Source organism: Etheostoma cragini, chromosome 17 (genome assembly GCF_013103735.1).
Source record: "Etheostoma cragini isolate CJK2018 chromosome 17, CSU_Ecrag_1.0, whole genome shotgun sequence".
NCBI classification, from domain to species: Eukaryota; Metazoa; Chordata; class Actinopteri; order Perciformes; family Percidae; genus Etheostoma; species Etheostoma cragini.
This window is the reverse complement of record NC_048423.1, coordinates 13,948,049-13,960,495: the sequence shown is the minus strand read 5'-3', so window position 1 is coordinate 13,960,495 and position 12,447 is coordinate 13,948,049. Positions and strand designations below refer to the sequence as shown.

General features: G+C 39.4%; 1 protein-coding gene across 2 annotated transcripts in view; it reads right to left on the bottom strand.

Annotated features, from left to right (window-relative positions):
* The window catches only part of LOC117960475 (collagen alpha-1(XIX) chain), a 90,279-nt gene that overhangs the window by 12,234 nt on the left and 65,598 nt on the right, over positions 1-12,447 (bottom strand). For both annotated transcript variants that reach the window (XM_034898391.1, XM_034898392.1), the window contains 16 exons: positions 11,926-11,967; positions 10,978-11,055; positions 10,201-10,236; positions 9,952-10,005; positions 9,653-9,706; positions 8,875-8,916; positions 6,717-6,821; positions 6,497-6,550; positions 6,050-6,103; positions 4,994-5,047; positions 4,782-4,835; positions 4,198-4,242; positions 3,124-3,174; positions 2,918-2,962; positions 1,883-1,909; positions 709-762 (listed from right to left, as the gene is read on the bottom strand). In XM_034898391.1, coding sequence (XP_034754282.1) covers positions 709-762; positions 1,883-1,909; positions 2,918-2,962; positions 3,124-3,174; positions 4,198-4,242; positions 4,782-4,835; positions 4,994-5,047; positions 6,050-6,103; positions 6,497-6,550; positions 6,717-6,821; positions 8,875-8,916; positions 9,653-9,706; positions 9,952-10,005; positions 10,201-10,236; positions 10,978-11,055; positions 11,926-11,967 — 849 coding nt within the window. The remainder of the gene's footprint in view (positions 1-708; positions 763-1,882; positions 1,910-2,917; positions 2,963-3,123; positions 3,175-4,197; positions 4,243-4,781; positions 4,836-4,993; positions 5,048-6,049; positions 6,104-6,496; positions 6,551-6,716; positions 6,822-8,874; positions 8,917-9,652; positions 9,707-9,951; positions 10,006-10,200; positions 10,237-10,977; positions 11,056-11,925; positions 11,968-12,447) is intronic.

Here is a 12,447-nt window from a genome sequence, read left to right as displayed (position 1 = left end):
ACGACTCATTTCTGATCTCCACAAACCAATGGGTGACGTCACTCATGCTCTGTCCATTTATATTAACGGTCTATGATATATCACTGGGCTTCTCCCTGTTTGGGCAACTGCAATGCAAATGGCTTAAACATTTAAAAACACAAGAAAAATCACAAATAGGGAGTTACGATAAACAACCTTCTTTTAAACTTAAGGCTATTTACTATTTCAACAGCAAACGCTTGTCATATGTCACACTTTTCACAGTGTTCCACTAAAGGATAAATGACTCTGAATGTCACAGAAATGGACACTCGTACTGTCAATCAGTGACAACTTGTCCTTCCTTTTTCTCTCTCTTTTTTCTATTCTATTTTTTTCTTTACATTATGGAACAAGTGTCCAGTAGTAGCAGTTTGTTATAAAGATGGTTCACTATTAATTATTACATTTGGCTCCACATTGCTGTGGTATTACTGTCCATCCAGTTCCATGAGCTCAACCTGAAATTCCTTCAGTCAATGTTAAATAGTATCCCTAAGTGATTGAATTCTGAAGTTGACTTGTACAGAAAGACTCTTTTTTTAAACTGGATATCTTATTTCAAAAATAAACTCCTGAAATGTTCTGTAGTGAGAATGAAAAACAGAGAAGTTACATTCCCTCACTTTGTAATCAGGTTAGGTCATGGCAGATGGGACGCCTCTCTGGGCCGATACTGTTGCTTACCTTGGCACCGGGTAGCCCTTCAAGCCCGGGTAATCCCATGGCCCCTGGGTCCCCCTATGACAGAAAAACACACCACCTGCTGCGTCAAGACAAAAAAGTCACTACTGATGAGGACTATGGGTGGTTAGTTCCCGCTTTCTGCATCAAAGAATGATGCTATTTTTGTGTCACAGTCCTAAATAGGAGAATGGGTTTGGCAATGAGCCACTGGAAGGTAAATGGTATCATCATGAGACAGTCAGTAAACATTAGGCATAAACAAGCAAATAAAGCTCAAAGCCACATAAAGGCAATAAATTAAATTCTACAGGAGGCAAGATTTCCCACATTTTTATCTTTCTTTTTGATATACTCAGCAACATATTAATACAACCCTTCATACGTCAACATGAAGACAATCCTAAGAGGACAATACTTCAACCTGGGATTATTGTATTAAATGATCTATGACACATGCTGTCACACCTTGTAGGCTATAGATGAGATAGAAAAAGAGCCCCATTTGACAATTACATTCAGACTTGCCTTGTGCACTAAAAATAGAGAGCCATTCCCAGCGCTGGAACAAGTGATGGCCTCTATCTACCTCATCTTGCTCAAGCATCCATGGAGGAATGCCATTACACAGAATAGTGGGGCAACCGGTGCTGACATAGACGGATTGTGCAGGTAATTGTCACACATGTAGATTGTCATGAATAAGCGAGTGCGACTAAGGGGAGAGTGGGCCAGCCAGAGGATCAGCTGTGAGACGGATTGTGGCAATTCCACCACAGCACTGGAGCCGCTCATACAATTTATTAAAATGTCAAATTAACATCCTGGTGAAAAATCACTTTGCAACAGAACAATAAAAAATGCAATTGACCCCGTGAGAAAAAAGAATTTAAGTTGAAGGCAAGAGCATCAAATTGTTTCCATGTCTGCGTAGATTTTTTTGCAGAGTGCAGAGAGAGTGCAGAGAGAGTTCATAGGTTCCCACTGGCAAGACATTACAACGGTTTCATATTTTCAGTAGATATGATCATTCTTTCAATGTATGTCGTCTCAGAGTTCTACTGAGAGTGCTTACGCTTGAAGGTCTTGTCTCATGTTGTAGGAAGCCACAGATACATTGATAGAAGGCAACTGAAAAACTTCATAATGTATTCAATAATGAAAAGCTTCAACTCACTGGAAGTCCTTCATCTCCTTTGGGACCCTTAAAAGAGAGAGAGAGAGAGAGAGAGAGAGAGAGAGAGAGAGAGAGCGGGGACAGATTACTCCCATGAATGCGACAACTGCTACCATACAGATCATAAATATTGCCTGAAATGACATGTGGCTACTGTATGTTAGTGTCAATAAAATTTATAGCATATATCATTATTTCACTTGTCTCGCAATCTTTTGTCTGTAAATCATGCTCAGATTGTGTTATATGAGACTGGTGAGACTGTGGTCTTTCCTAAGCAAGAATAAAACGATCAGGATCATATAATCCAGTCTGTTTATCACACATGCTCTACAAACAATGTTCGTGCATTTGTAAAGTTTTTAGTGAAGAATTTCTAGAATTTTTCCATATAAAAAAACAAGGAATAATTGATACATTTGGGCTCTTCTCCTTTTTAACACTGATGAAGGTGCTCTCATGTTGCTTGCTCCACTGGAGATATGGGGCTGTGATGGATACAGTACATGGAGTAGAATCCTCAAGATTGAGCTGTGGTTCATGTGCATTGTGCACTGGGGATATTAGAGTGCCCATTTTTTGTTACCACATTTAGTGTCTGTTGTGGAGTATGGATCCCTGCAAGGCCTGTGAATGAATGTCTCCCTGGACAAGATTACAAACTGCCTGATAAGGCAGAGCAAGGGGGAGCTGATAAGCAAATCGGGGGACTTCAGCGTGGCACCGTGCGGAGAAACTTAACTTCTAAGTCTATTTTGCATGTGAGTAATGTTGTGTGTCCTGTGGGGCGGGTCAGAAACACCTGTTTGAGAATCAGGGAGCCTCTTAGCTTTCACCAACCATCAGCTCTCAATGAACATGACTGCCTGTGATAGGACCTCAGAAGCAGAGATAACACCGGAGGGACGGTCCGGTTATTTGCTATTCAGTTCTCTCAGGCTCTGCGGCTCATACAGTATCAAGGTGCCTGTGTGCTAGTGTGTCTCCACAGTAAACCGTGAAGGATTTTGCTTCAGGCATGATGATTATGCTTACCGGAGCGCCAGGAGCTCCAGGGGGTCCTAAAATTGCTCCCCCACTCTGAAAAGACATTATATTTATATATACACATTATTTCGGAATGTGGGTCAAACACATTTTAAACACAATTTTCTGCCAATATGATTGAAGGCACTAAGACGTGCATACAATGGATCACAATGACATTATGGCTGAGCTGAAATCATTTGCGAAGTCTTTACCTCCAGCTTGAACAGACTGCTCATCCCATTGCCCTCCACATTTGTTAAACCCTGAAACACAATCAACAGTAAATCATCTTCTAACTGTTCTGTTGAGTTTTAGGCATCCAGAGTCTTCACAGAAAACTGCACAGTAGGTCTGGAGCAGTTATACACTGTTAAACCCTTAAATGTTACATGCAAGAGATCAATAGCTCATTTGGTGATTACACAAAGAGAGGGAACGAATGTGCGAGCGAGTGAGTGGTAAAAAGAAGAGAAAAACAGAGAACAGTAGACTTAATAATCCTTGAGCCAGTGGCAATTCAGAAAACCAGAGTATTGCAGGAATACAAAAGAGCACAGTGATTAAAAGAGATTTGGGTATGAGAACTACGTAATCTAGTCTTCCTAGGTAGTATTAGAACATAAAAGAATGTTTTTCCCATGACAGATTGGTAGAGGGCAGCTATTGTAAATGTACAAGGAGTGAAGATTCTCATTTAAAAGCAAGCGGATGCCTGTGCCCTTTCCGGCCACCGAGCCATCCCCTGTCCTCCCAGACTGCAGTTTATGAGACCAGGGTGTGTGGGGGGGCACGGCAGGTTCAAGGGGACGGCTGATGAATTATAGATTTGCCTTTGGAAGTGCTTACTCACTGGCCTTTTAAAGGGTACGAGCATGATTCAATGCTAGTGAGCAGGTTGCCACAATTTCATCATATTTGTACTTGTTTGTCAGTTATGTTTTTCTTGTTACACTAAATACTGTTAGACCGGCTGAAATATGTGCACTGATGGTCACTTCTGTAGGAGGAGATGCCAAGGCATTTTGGCTCTGATCTTTACTTGATCATGGGAAAAAAAAGATCTTTGGCTAGTGCTGAGAAAAGCAAGATGAATAAATATGTTTCAATGTGTGCTGAATGGATGGCTATAAGTCTGTTACCTCAAGAATGAAGAAGGTTACATCGTTTAACTAAATTACCATAAAATGTATTTAAGCGTGCATGTAGGGCAACATAGAAACTATGACCTTAACGGAGGTTTTGAGATGTGTCAGCATCTGGCTCTTGTTGAGGCAGGAGAAACTTACCGGAGGCCCTGGGAGCCCTGGCCTGCCTGGAGGTCCTTCATTTCCCTGACAAACACAAACCAGAGGAATTGTTAAACATGTCTGTGGAAATGGAAATGTTTGTCAAGCACAATGCTCATGCTAATGTAATACCATGACATGGAACCTCATTTGCCAAACCTAAGAAAAACACACTCTAAGATTCCTTTAAAAGACCTGGCTTCCTACACTTTGTTGCATATAGCAATGATCAAAAAGCCTTTTTTAGTATTACAACAACTATCTTTATTATATTTATTATAGCAACTGGAGCCATTTTGTTTTCTGTTTTATAAATAAATCTTTTATATGTATGATAAATCTACATTTTGAGAGTGAAAATGTAAAGAAAAGTTATTACTGCCTGTCAAAACCATTTATTTATTACAGGCTTTGAGCTGCGGTATTCTTCAACTAATCATATCTGATAATCTGAATACTTTGCATGCAAATTAGCAAACTGAGTTTAAAGTTATGTAGTGCACATGTTGATCCACTGTTTACTGTATATAAAAGCCCAGGAAGACATATACACTAGCTACATTTTAAAGATGATAACACCTTACTTTTTCTCCTTTTCCTCCTTGTTGGCCCATTGGCCCGGGTCTACCCATAAGCCCCTGCAAACAGAACAGCATCCTGTTGTAGGCATGAACCTCAGAAAAAAAGACTCACTCATGCTGAGATAGAGTCACGGTAAAAAGTTCATTTGTGTTATGTTTCTACAATGAAAGAGATTCTGTATATAATCAGACCAGGTAAACGGCAGGTGTCTTACCGGGGCCCCTGTACGACCGGTCACCCCAGGAAGTCCTGGTACTCCTGCAGTGCCCTGCAGAAGACAAATTAGATCCCCGTCTTTCAAAATGATTCCTCTTTTGAAACATATTTTACAGCAACAATGGACTTAGAGTGTACTTTACAGATGTGTTCTAGTGGGTGCCAAGTTAAACATTAATTAAAGTCAGTCCATTTGTAATACTTCCACATGGCGAGGAAGAGGAGATGTGGGCATCTGACCCTGCTGTATTACTGGCTGTTCATGACACAGTAAGCAGATACTCTACCAAAGTAGTTCATTGTAAGTAAGTTTTATCCAATTTCTTGATGCCTGGACCAGCTTTCTATGAATCCATTAGCAACAACTATCACATACAAAATAATACAGCAAATAGAACTTACAACAATACTGAAGAGGATGAATGAGAAAACTTTCACTGAGAAAAATAATCACTGATTATGTTCTTTGCCTTTGTAGCATTATGCAGAAGCTGCGAAACATGGCATTGTCTATGCATATGCTGCATCTTTATGAATTTGTTTAGACAAGACAAGGAATTTCTGTAATGTTTGTTGTATTTTACAGATGCATTGCATGTATGCATCTCAGTGATTTCTTTTATCATTTAAAGGAAAGAGAAAGTTCAACAGGGCTGTAAAACATGTTTTTATTGAGCCTATAAAATCTAGTAACAAGTCTGCCTGCCTTGTCTGTGCAAATCTCCTGCCATTGCTAAAAGTTGAACTCTGAAATGCTTCTCAGCTCAGAGTGGCTTGTTTTTTAATTAGCGCGCACGCACACACGCACGCACACACAGCACAGGCTTCGTTCTTTACAAAGTGCGTAGTGGGCATAGTGCACACGCAGCACTGTGGATAGCTTTTGATAGCTCCTATTGAAAACAGACTTTTAGAGTAGACAGGCTTGAAGATGAGGCAGACATTACAATATATTTACATATTATTAAAAAACCTACCTCTCAATGTCACAGGGACTTCCGTATGGTCACTACTACCAGATTAATTTGTTTAGATTAACCTTTTTTTCACTCACCTCATCACCTTTATCTCCTGTGGGGCCTGGGAACCCTCTCTCTCCTTTTACTCCCTGCAGGGGAGGCAGAAGCAACGAGGTAGGAAACAGTGGTTTTCACCAAACATGAAAAATCCTAAAACTAAAGGCAGATGGGTGTAAAACTTCCACATGTCTCTTCCCCTCTTACAGCACACAATGAAACATTGTATCCATAGCAACAACTTCTGCAGCAAGCACATAAGAGAGTGCAGAATAATATGAGTTGTAGAACAGCTAGTTAGGCTTTCATAGTTAATACAAAAGGCAATTTATGAAAAGCGTCAATTTAAATCTCTAATATGTTAAATTAAACATACATTTTCATTACAGAAAAATTCATTTAGATCTACACAAACAATTGCATTACAAGATGTGTTTTATTGTCTACTGAGTATACTGAGGTGCACGTAATATTTCCTTGCCGACCTTTGGGCCTTCTTTTCCAGGGTTTCCCATGGGACCTCTTACACCTGGATCTCCCTGTTTAGGATAGGAGTACACAAGTAATATGAGTGTAACCGCTCTCAAAGTACTTAATAAGCAACCCCATTTAACAAGTGTCATGTAATGCAAAGTGTCATGGTCAGATTAACATGTTTACAGCATCTGCTCCAAATAGCCTGCCATGCTGATGAGTAACTTGTACCTTTTCTCCCACCATGCCTTCGACTCCTTGCGGTCCAAGGGACCCCTTCTCTCCCTTCATCCCAGGCAGCCCTGGGACTCTCGTCTGGCACACACTGCAGGCATTCTGCCAGCGCAGGCAAGGCAGGAAGCAAAAGCGACGGCACAGATAAGATTTCATCAAGTTGAGCTGGAGCACTGCATTTTCGCCCTTTATTATGTCACATCCCCTGGGTGGAGGACAAGACCCCAACTGACACAAAGTGTTCTCTAAATGTCTGCAGAACAGAATAATGTGAACCCACCAAGAGTGTTTTCACGAGTGTCTCTCATCTAAGTGAGGGGTGAACTTTGTCAAACTCATTGACTGTGACATTTAGGTGAGAATCTTAAATATCATTGTCCCTGATCCAGTCTAGGTATAGGCACTGCACCTTCCAGGAAATAGCTGAAAGCTCTAAATTCGAGAGAGGCGGAAGAAACCAGTGCACCATTAAAAAGCAGCTGAGTCTGAAATACAAAATGGAAAATAATGTGAACATGACGTCTAATTATCCTCCAAGACTCCAAGGACATGGGTAAAAATAACACAAAAAGGGAAAGAATGCTTTTATTGAGTGTACTACTGAAAAGGGGAAAAAACAACTGAGTTAAAAATGATTTTTCCATTTTTGTATGTGTCATCGAGGTGTGGAAAGTACTAATTAGAGTGCCACTGAGCAACTGTGATCAAGGCAGCAGCTGAATCTAAGGGAGCACTTGATGGAGAAAATAAGTTGACACTAAGATATGACAGAAAATTCTAAGTGCCATTGGGTTTTATTATACCAGTGATATGGCATGTGATGGCCTAATACTTATTGTCAGGGTTGTTTTGCATTACGTATTAAAAATTAAAAAGTTTTTGGGAGGTAAGGTGTCTTACCTGTTCCAGTCAAAAGAAAACAGACATGGGCTTTGATAGAAATGGCCTTTAAGAAAGGTAACAGCCACAAAAGAATCTCAGGTGAGGTTAAGAACAGCTTCACATTAAGTTTGGCCTTAAATTCCAGTAAGTTCTGCATTTGGTGAGTGATTGATGAAAAGACGAGGGGGACGAAACCTTGCATGTAGGATGAACATGGTTTCAAAGTGTGAATATAAAGATACAACTTCTTTCAAATCGTTGGTAAGAGTGTTTTAGCATTCCAACCAAATGCTTCAAGGTGGTTTGGTAATTGGAGGTGAAGGTTTAAGTGACAAGGGAAATCTACTGTAGGAAATGAAATTAAAGCATTTTAGAAGTCAGAAAAGTGAGAGTTGCTCTCAAAGGCTTATTTTGGGTTTTGCATTGGATCTGAAATAGTAGGGCTGAGACGGCAGTGCATACCAGATTTCATTTGAATTTATCTTACTTACTATAAACCAATACACAAAAGGCCATGTTGTGATGCCTAATTTATATATATACATATGCATGTTGCCATTTGTTCGGCCATGTAAATTTAGTTGATAAACACATGCCAATGACAATATAATAACAATCAACCTAAGTATTTGTATAACTTAAATGATAAACAGATATTCTGTTGTGGAGTTCCATGATTAGATAATTTAATTATTTTTTTGTCTCTGTATATCAGACATTTAAAGCTTGTGAAGCTAGTTTTATATTTACAGAACAAACACATTGGGTGACATAACCTAATTTCCACCCTTTTTTCCCTTACACTTGCTTCCTGCTACCTCATTAGGATTGGTTGGTGCAGTATTATCATCATCCATAGTAATCCCCTAAATTTTGTATGCAAGTTTTTTTTATTTTTATTTTAGCATGCAGCATCCTCAAGAGAAAAAAAATATTATTATTGACAGTGATGTGCAGATTTTCACAATTCATGCTAAAAAAGCTTTTTTACACTAGGGATGATTATTGTGAAATAAAGTAATTTGAAATTCTGTAAGAGTCTTCATAAATTGCCACGTAGCAATCATAAATATCTATAATTGACAGGCTTTAGTAAACATATTATCATACAGCATGGCTATACTGTGCACCTGTGGCAAAGCAGTTAGCCTCGATTTCATGTGAGTTCATTTTTTAAATATAACCATCATTTTTAACTACTAACCCAGGCACCCCTTTGCATGCTATTGTTTGTAAAAACCTGTAATTATCATTAGCTATGAAGATAAAATACCTTGAGTAATGCACCCATGTCTCCAAAAATTGGCAGGGCAGTCTGTTAAAGAAAGAAAAAGAAAAACATGAAACATGGCCACAGTCAGAATTTCAGAACTAACAATTCGTTCATGTTCTGGAAAAATTCTGCTTTTCTCTGTTCAGTTCAACTGCATATGCTACATTTTTTGAAAACATCATTTTATAAGAGCATCTTGTATGCCTTTAAGGAATGTGATTTTACCCCCAAACATTTCTTCGTTTCATTTTCATTTTTTTCATTTTTTTTAAATCTGCAACGCTTGAGGAAACAGTTTAATAACTTTGTTGCTGCAACACAGATTCCTCACATCTTCAAAATGTTGTTATTCTTGAGAGCTGAGGGAAACATGCATCTTTAGAAAACATAACATGGACAATACATGGGCTTCATAGGTCTTTACAACACATGAATATAAAGTAGATTAAAATGCTAAATATGCAAGGCTTTGATGCAGCAGCAGCACGCACACAACACAGCTACCAGAATTATAATAAATGTTGCTTATTTGAAACACTTGAAATGGCAAGAAGGAGAAGAAAACGTGCTAACAACAGGGTGCTGCCAATTTGTTGTAAACCACAACATATACTTGAAAGTGATGTTGGCTGGTGAACAGCAGGACAAGCTGCTAATTATCCACAAACTGAAGCTGCACTGTGAAAGTTGACTTTGACGTCAAGGTTTGCTCAGTAGTTCTCATTGCAGATCGGTGATGCGGAACTGCAGAAAGCAAAAATGAGATTTTCTCACTTACTGGTTCACCTGGAGGTCCAGCAGGTCCCGGGGGGCCTGGCCATCCAGGGGAGCCCTTTAATAGAAACAAAGAAAGGAGTTAACAATCTTCCTGGCTAGGATATCAAGCAGACATGCAAGGCTGTGACTTTGCTTTCACACCCATCTCAGTTGGTGGGAATTTGTGTCCAGCAGCTGTGATACATCGTACTTGTTCATCCACAGTGGAAGCTGAAATTCTTTTATTGCTTTCAGCCATCTTTTATCTGGAGATGTGTAAGGGAGTGGATGCGAGTGGAAGGGCATACTGATCTTGCTCACCTCTGTTCCTGGAACTCCGGGAGGGCCAGATAAACCTGGGGGTCCGCGGGGGCCCTGAAAATCCCAGACACTTTCATTTTTACAGTTTCTCTTATTCAACCATACAACAAGTGATCAACACTGCAGTATGTTATGTGTATTGTAAAAATAATAGCAAGGCGACTGGCAACAGCATCAACGTGCTGAAGACATGTAAAAATAAACTTGAGCATGTTTGTGTGTTTTGAAATCTGAGAATCTTCCACAAACCTCAATTCCGGGCTTTCCTGGGGGTCCCATGCGGCCCTAAGAACACATAACGCATCTTGTTAACACTATCTGCCCTCAAGCACCCAGGAACCAATAAAGAAATTGTGCTAGACACCTTTTGCTCTATTGATTTTCTGTCTTTAACAATCCTGGATTTCAAAAATGAAAGCAGACTCACTCTCAATCGAACCTGTGTGAGGTTCAAACTCGCAGTGCAGAGCATGTAGTATAAGGGCTCCTGCACACTGACTGTGTGGAGTGAGTGTGTCAGCTGCGTGGCGTGTCCATTTTTATTTCAGCTCCCATGTTAACAGGTTAGAGCTTGCACACTGCCCGCGTGACACGCACGTAGAGCCTCACCGAAAACGCAGGCGTGCTAGAAATAGGACCGATTTGAAAACAACATTTGAAAAACAATTTTCAAATGTTGTACAATTGATCAAAATTTCTAAACACGGGCAAACAAATGTACGAACACAAAACTATTGACAAAATAAAGATAACACTATTACTTCACTTTACTAAATAAAGAAAAAAGAAAGAAAAAGAAGAAAACGCCACACAGCCGCCACGCAACAGAAACATCACGTTCGTGCCACGCAGTCACCCTAAAGGTGAAGGCAGAGTGCAACACACCAGCACCTCGCAGTAATGGCAAGCTTCTTCATCTGAAAGTGTATTTCATGAACACTGATATTCAAAGAGGATCTCTTTCTCTTTCTGTCATACTTTGAACTAAATAATTCCACAGACCAATCAATACAACATCATACTCACAGGCGAGCCTGTGATACTCTCTCCAGGTTCGCCTTTATCACCATGGTCACCGGGCAAACCTGGGACACCTCTCTCACCCTGACAAAAAAGCAAGGGAACAGTCAGTGGTGTTTCAGTGATTGTAAAATGTGAAGATGGAGAACTGCTACACTGAATAACCATTAATATAAACTCGGCCAGAACTGATTTTCCGTTTATTTTTTGTCTTTAGTCGTTTCATTGGTAGGAAACACAAATATGCTCAAGGCCAATGGTATGCACATGTTCATTATGTATTTCCTAGGAACTCATGCAATACACACTGCATGTTCAAATTCTTGATTATGTTCTTTTTTTCATGACAACATCTTTAATATTTTGGGCATCTTTAGGGCATTGCTTTGCATACCTGCTAAACAACTCAGCAACTCACCTTAAAATCTCTACTACAGTGTAAAATTACATACAAACAGTATGTGAGCAGATATTAGAATTTTTAAAAACTAGTTAGCAAGGATTTAGAGAGAAACTACTACTACCAGTTAGCTAAAAGTAAGGGATAAACAGTTGAAATGTATCTCACAAGTAATGGATGCATAGTTTAAGTAGCTAAACCTAACGAATAAATAGTTGAAATAGAAAATATTACTATAGGCTAAAAATATCTACCTTTTATATAATTAATACTGTTAAATAAAATCCAGTTTAACATCAAAAATTCAAACGAACACATTTGGAACATGACAGGCAGTCGTCATAAAGGAGTGCTTTAGTTCATTTGACAGGGCTGGGGGGTGGGGGGGTTAGGTCTTACCAAAAAGATTGTGAACCATTGACCTAAACTTTTTTAGATAGTGTTAACATAAACCAAACATACTGGAGTTGCCATAAATACAACTGATCTGTCTGTGGAATATTAAAAGTGAGATGTTTGTGTTGGTGATGCTCCACCACCACATTGCTTCCTACCTTGGGCCCGCGAGACCCTCTGCTTACAGGCAACCCATCGCTCTACAAAACAACAGGAAGAAGACATCAGAATAGGGATTCGCTTCGCATTCATCAGCAATTCACTTTGAGACCTGAGGCGCAGCCCAAAAAAAGCTGTTCTAGTACTGGAATATGAACATGTATTGAATTTGTACAAGCTGCACTCCACAGTGCAAATGGTCTGAACACAGTGTTGCATCATGGGCTCATTTTCAAAAATGTTTACAACATTTTCAATAGTTTCTATGCACAGTGGCAAACCGATAATGCCATACCACAGAGAAAAACCTTGATTGGAATAGAGGCTACTGTAAGCATTATTTACTGTACAGTTCTGATGAGACATTGATTTCTGTGGTCAGCATGTATATTACAAAGCCTACATTGCACAATGTAAATTAGCTGTGTAGAAGTTGGTCAGATTTGAACTAACAGCAATTCTACAGTTTTAGAAAGAAATCTACCAATTCTCTCAATCACAAAACAGAAAAAAAAAATTTT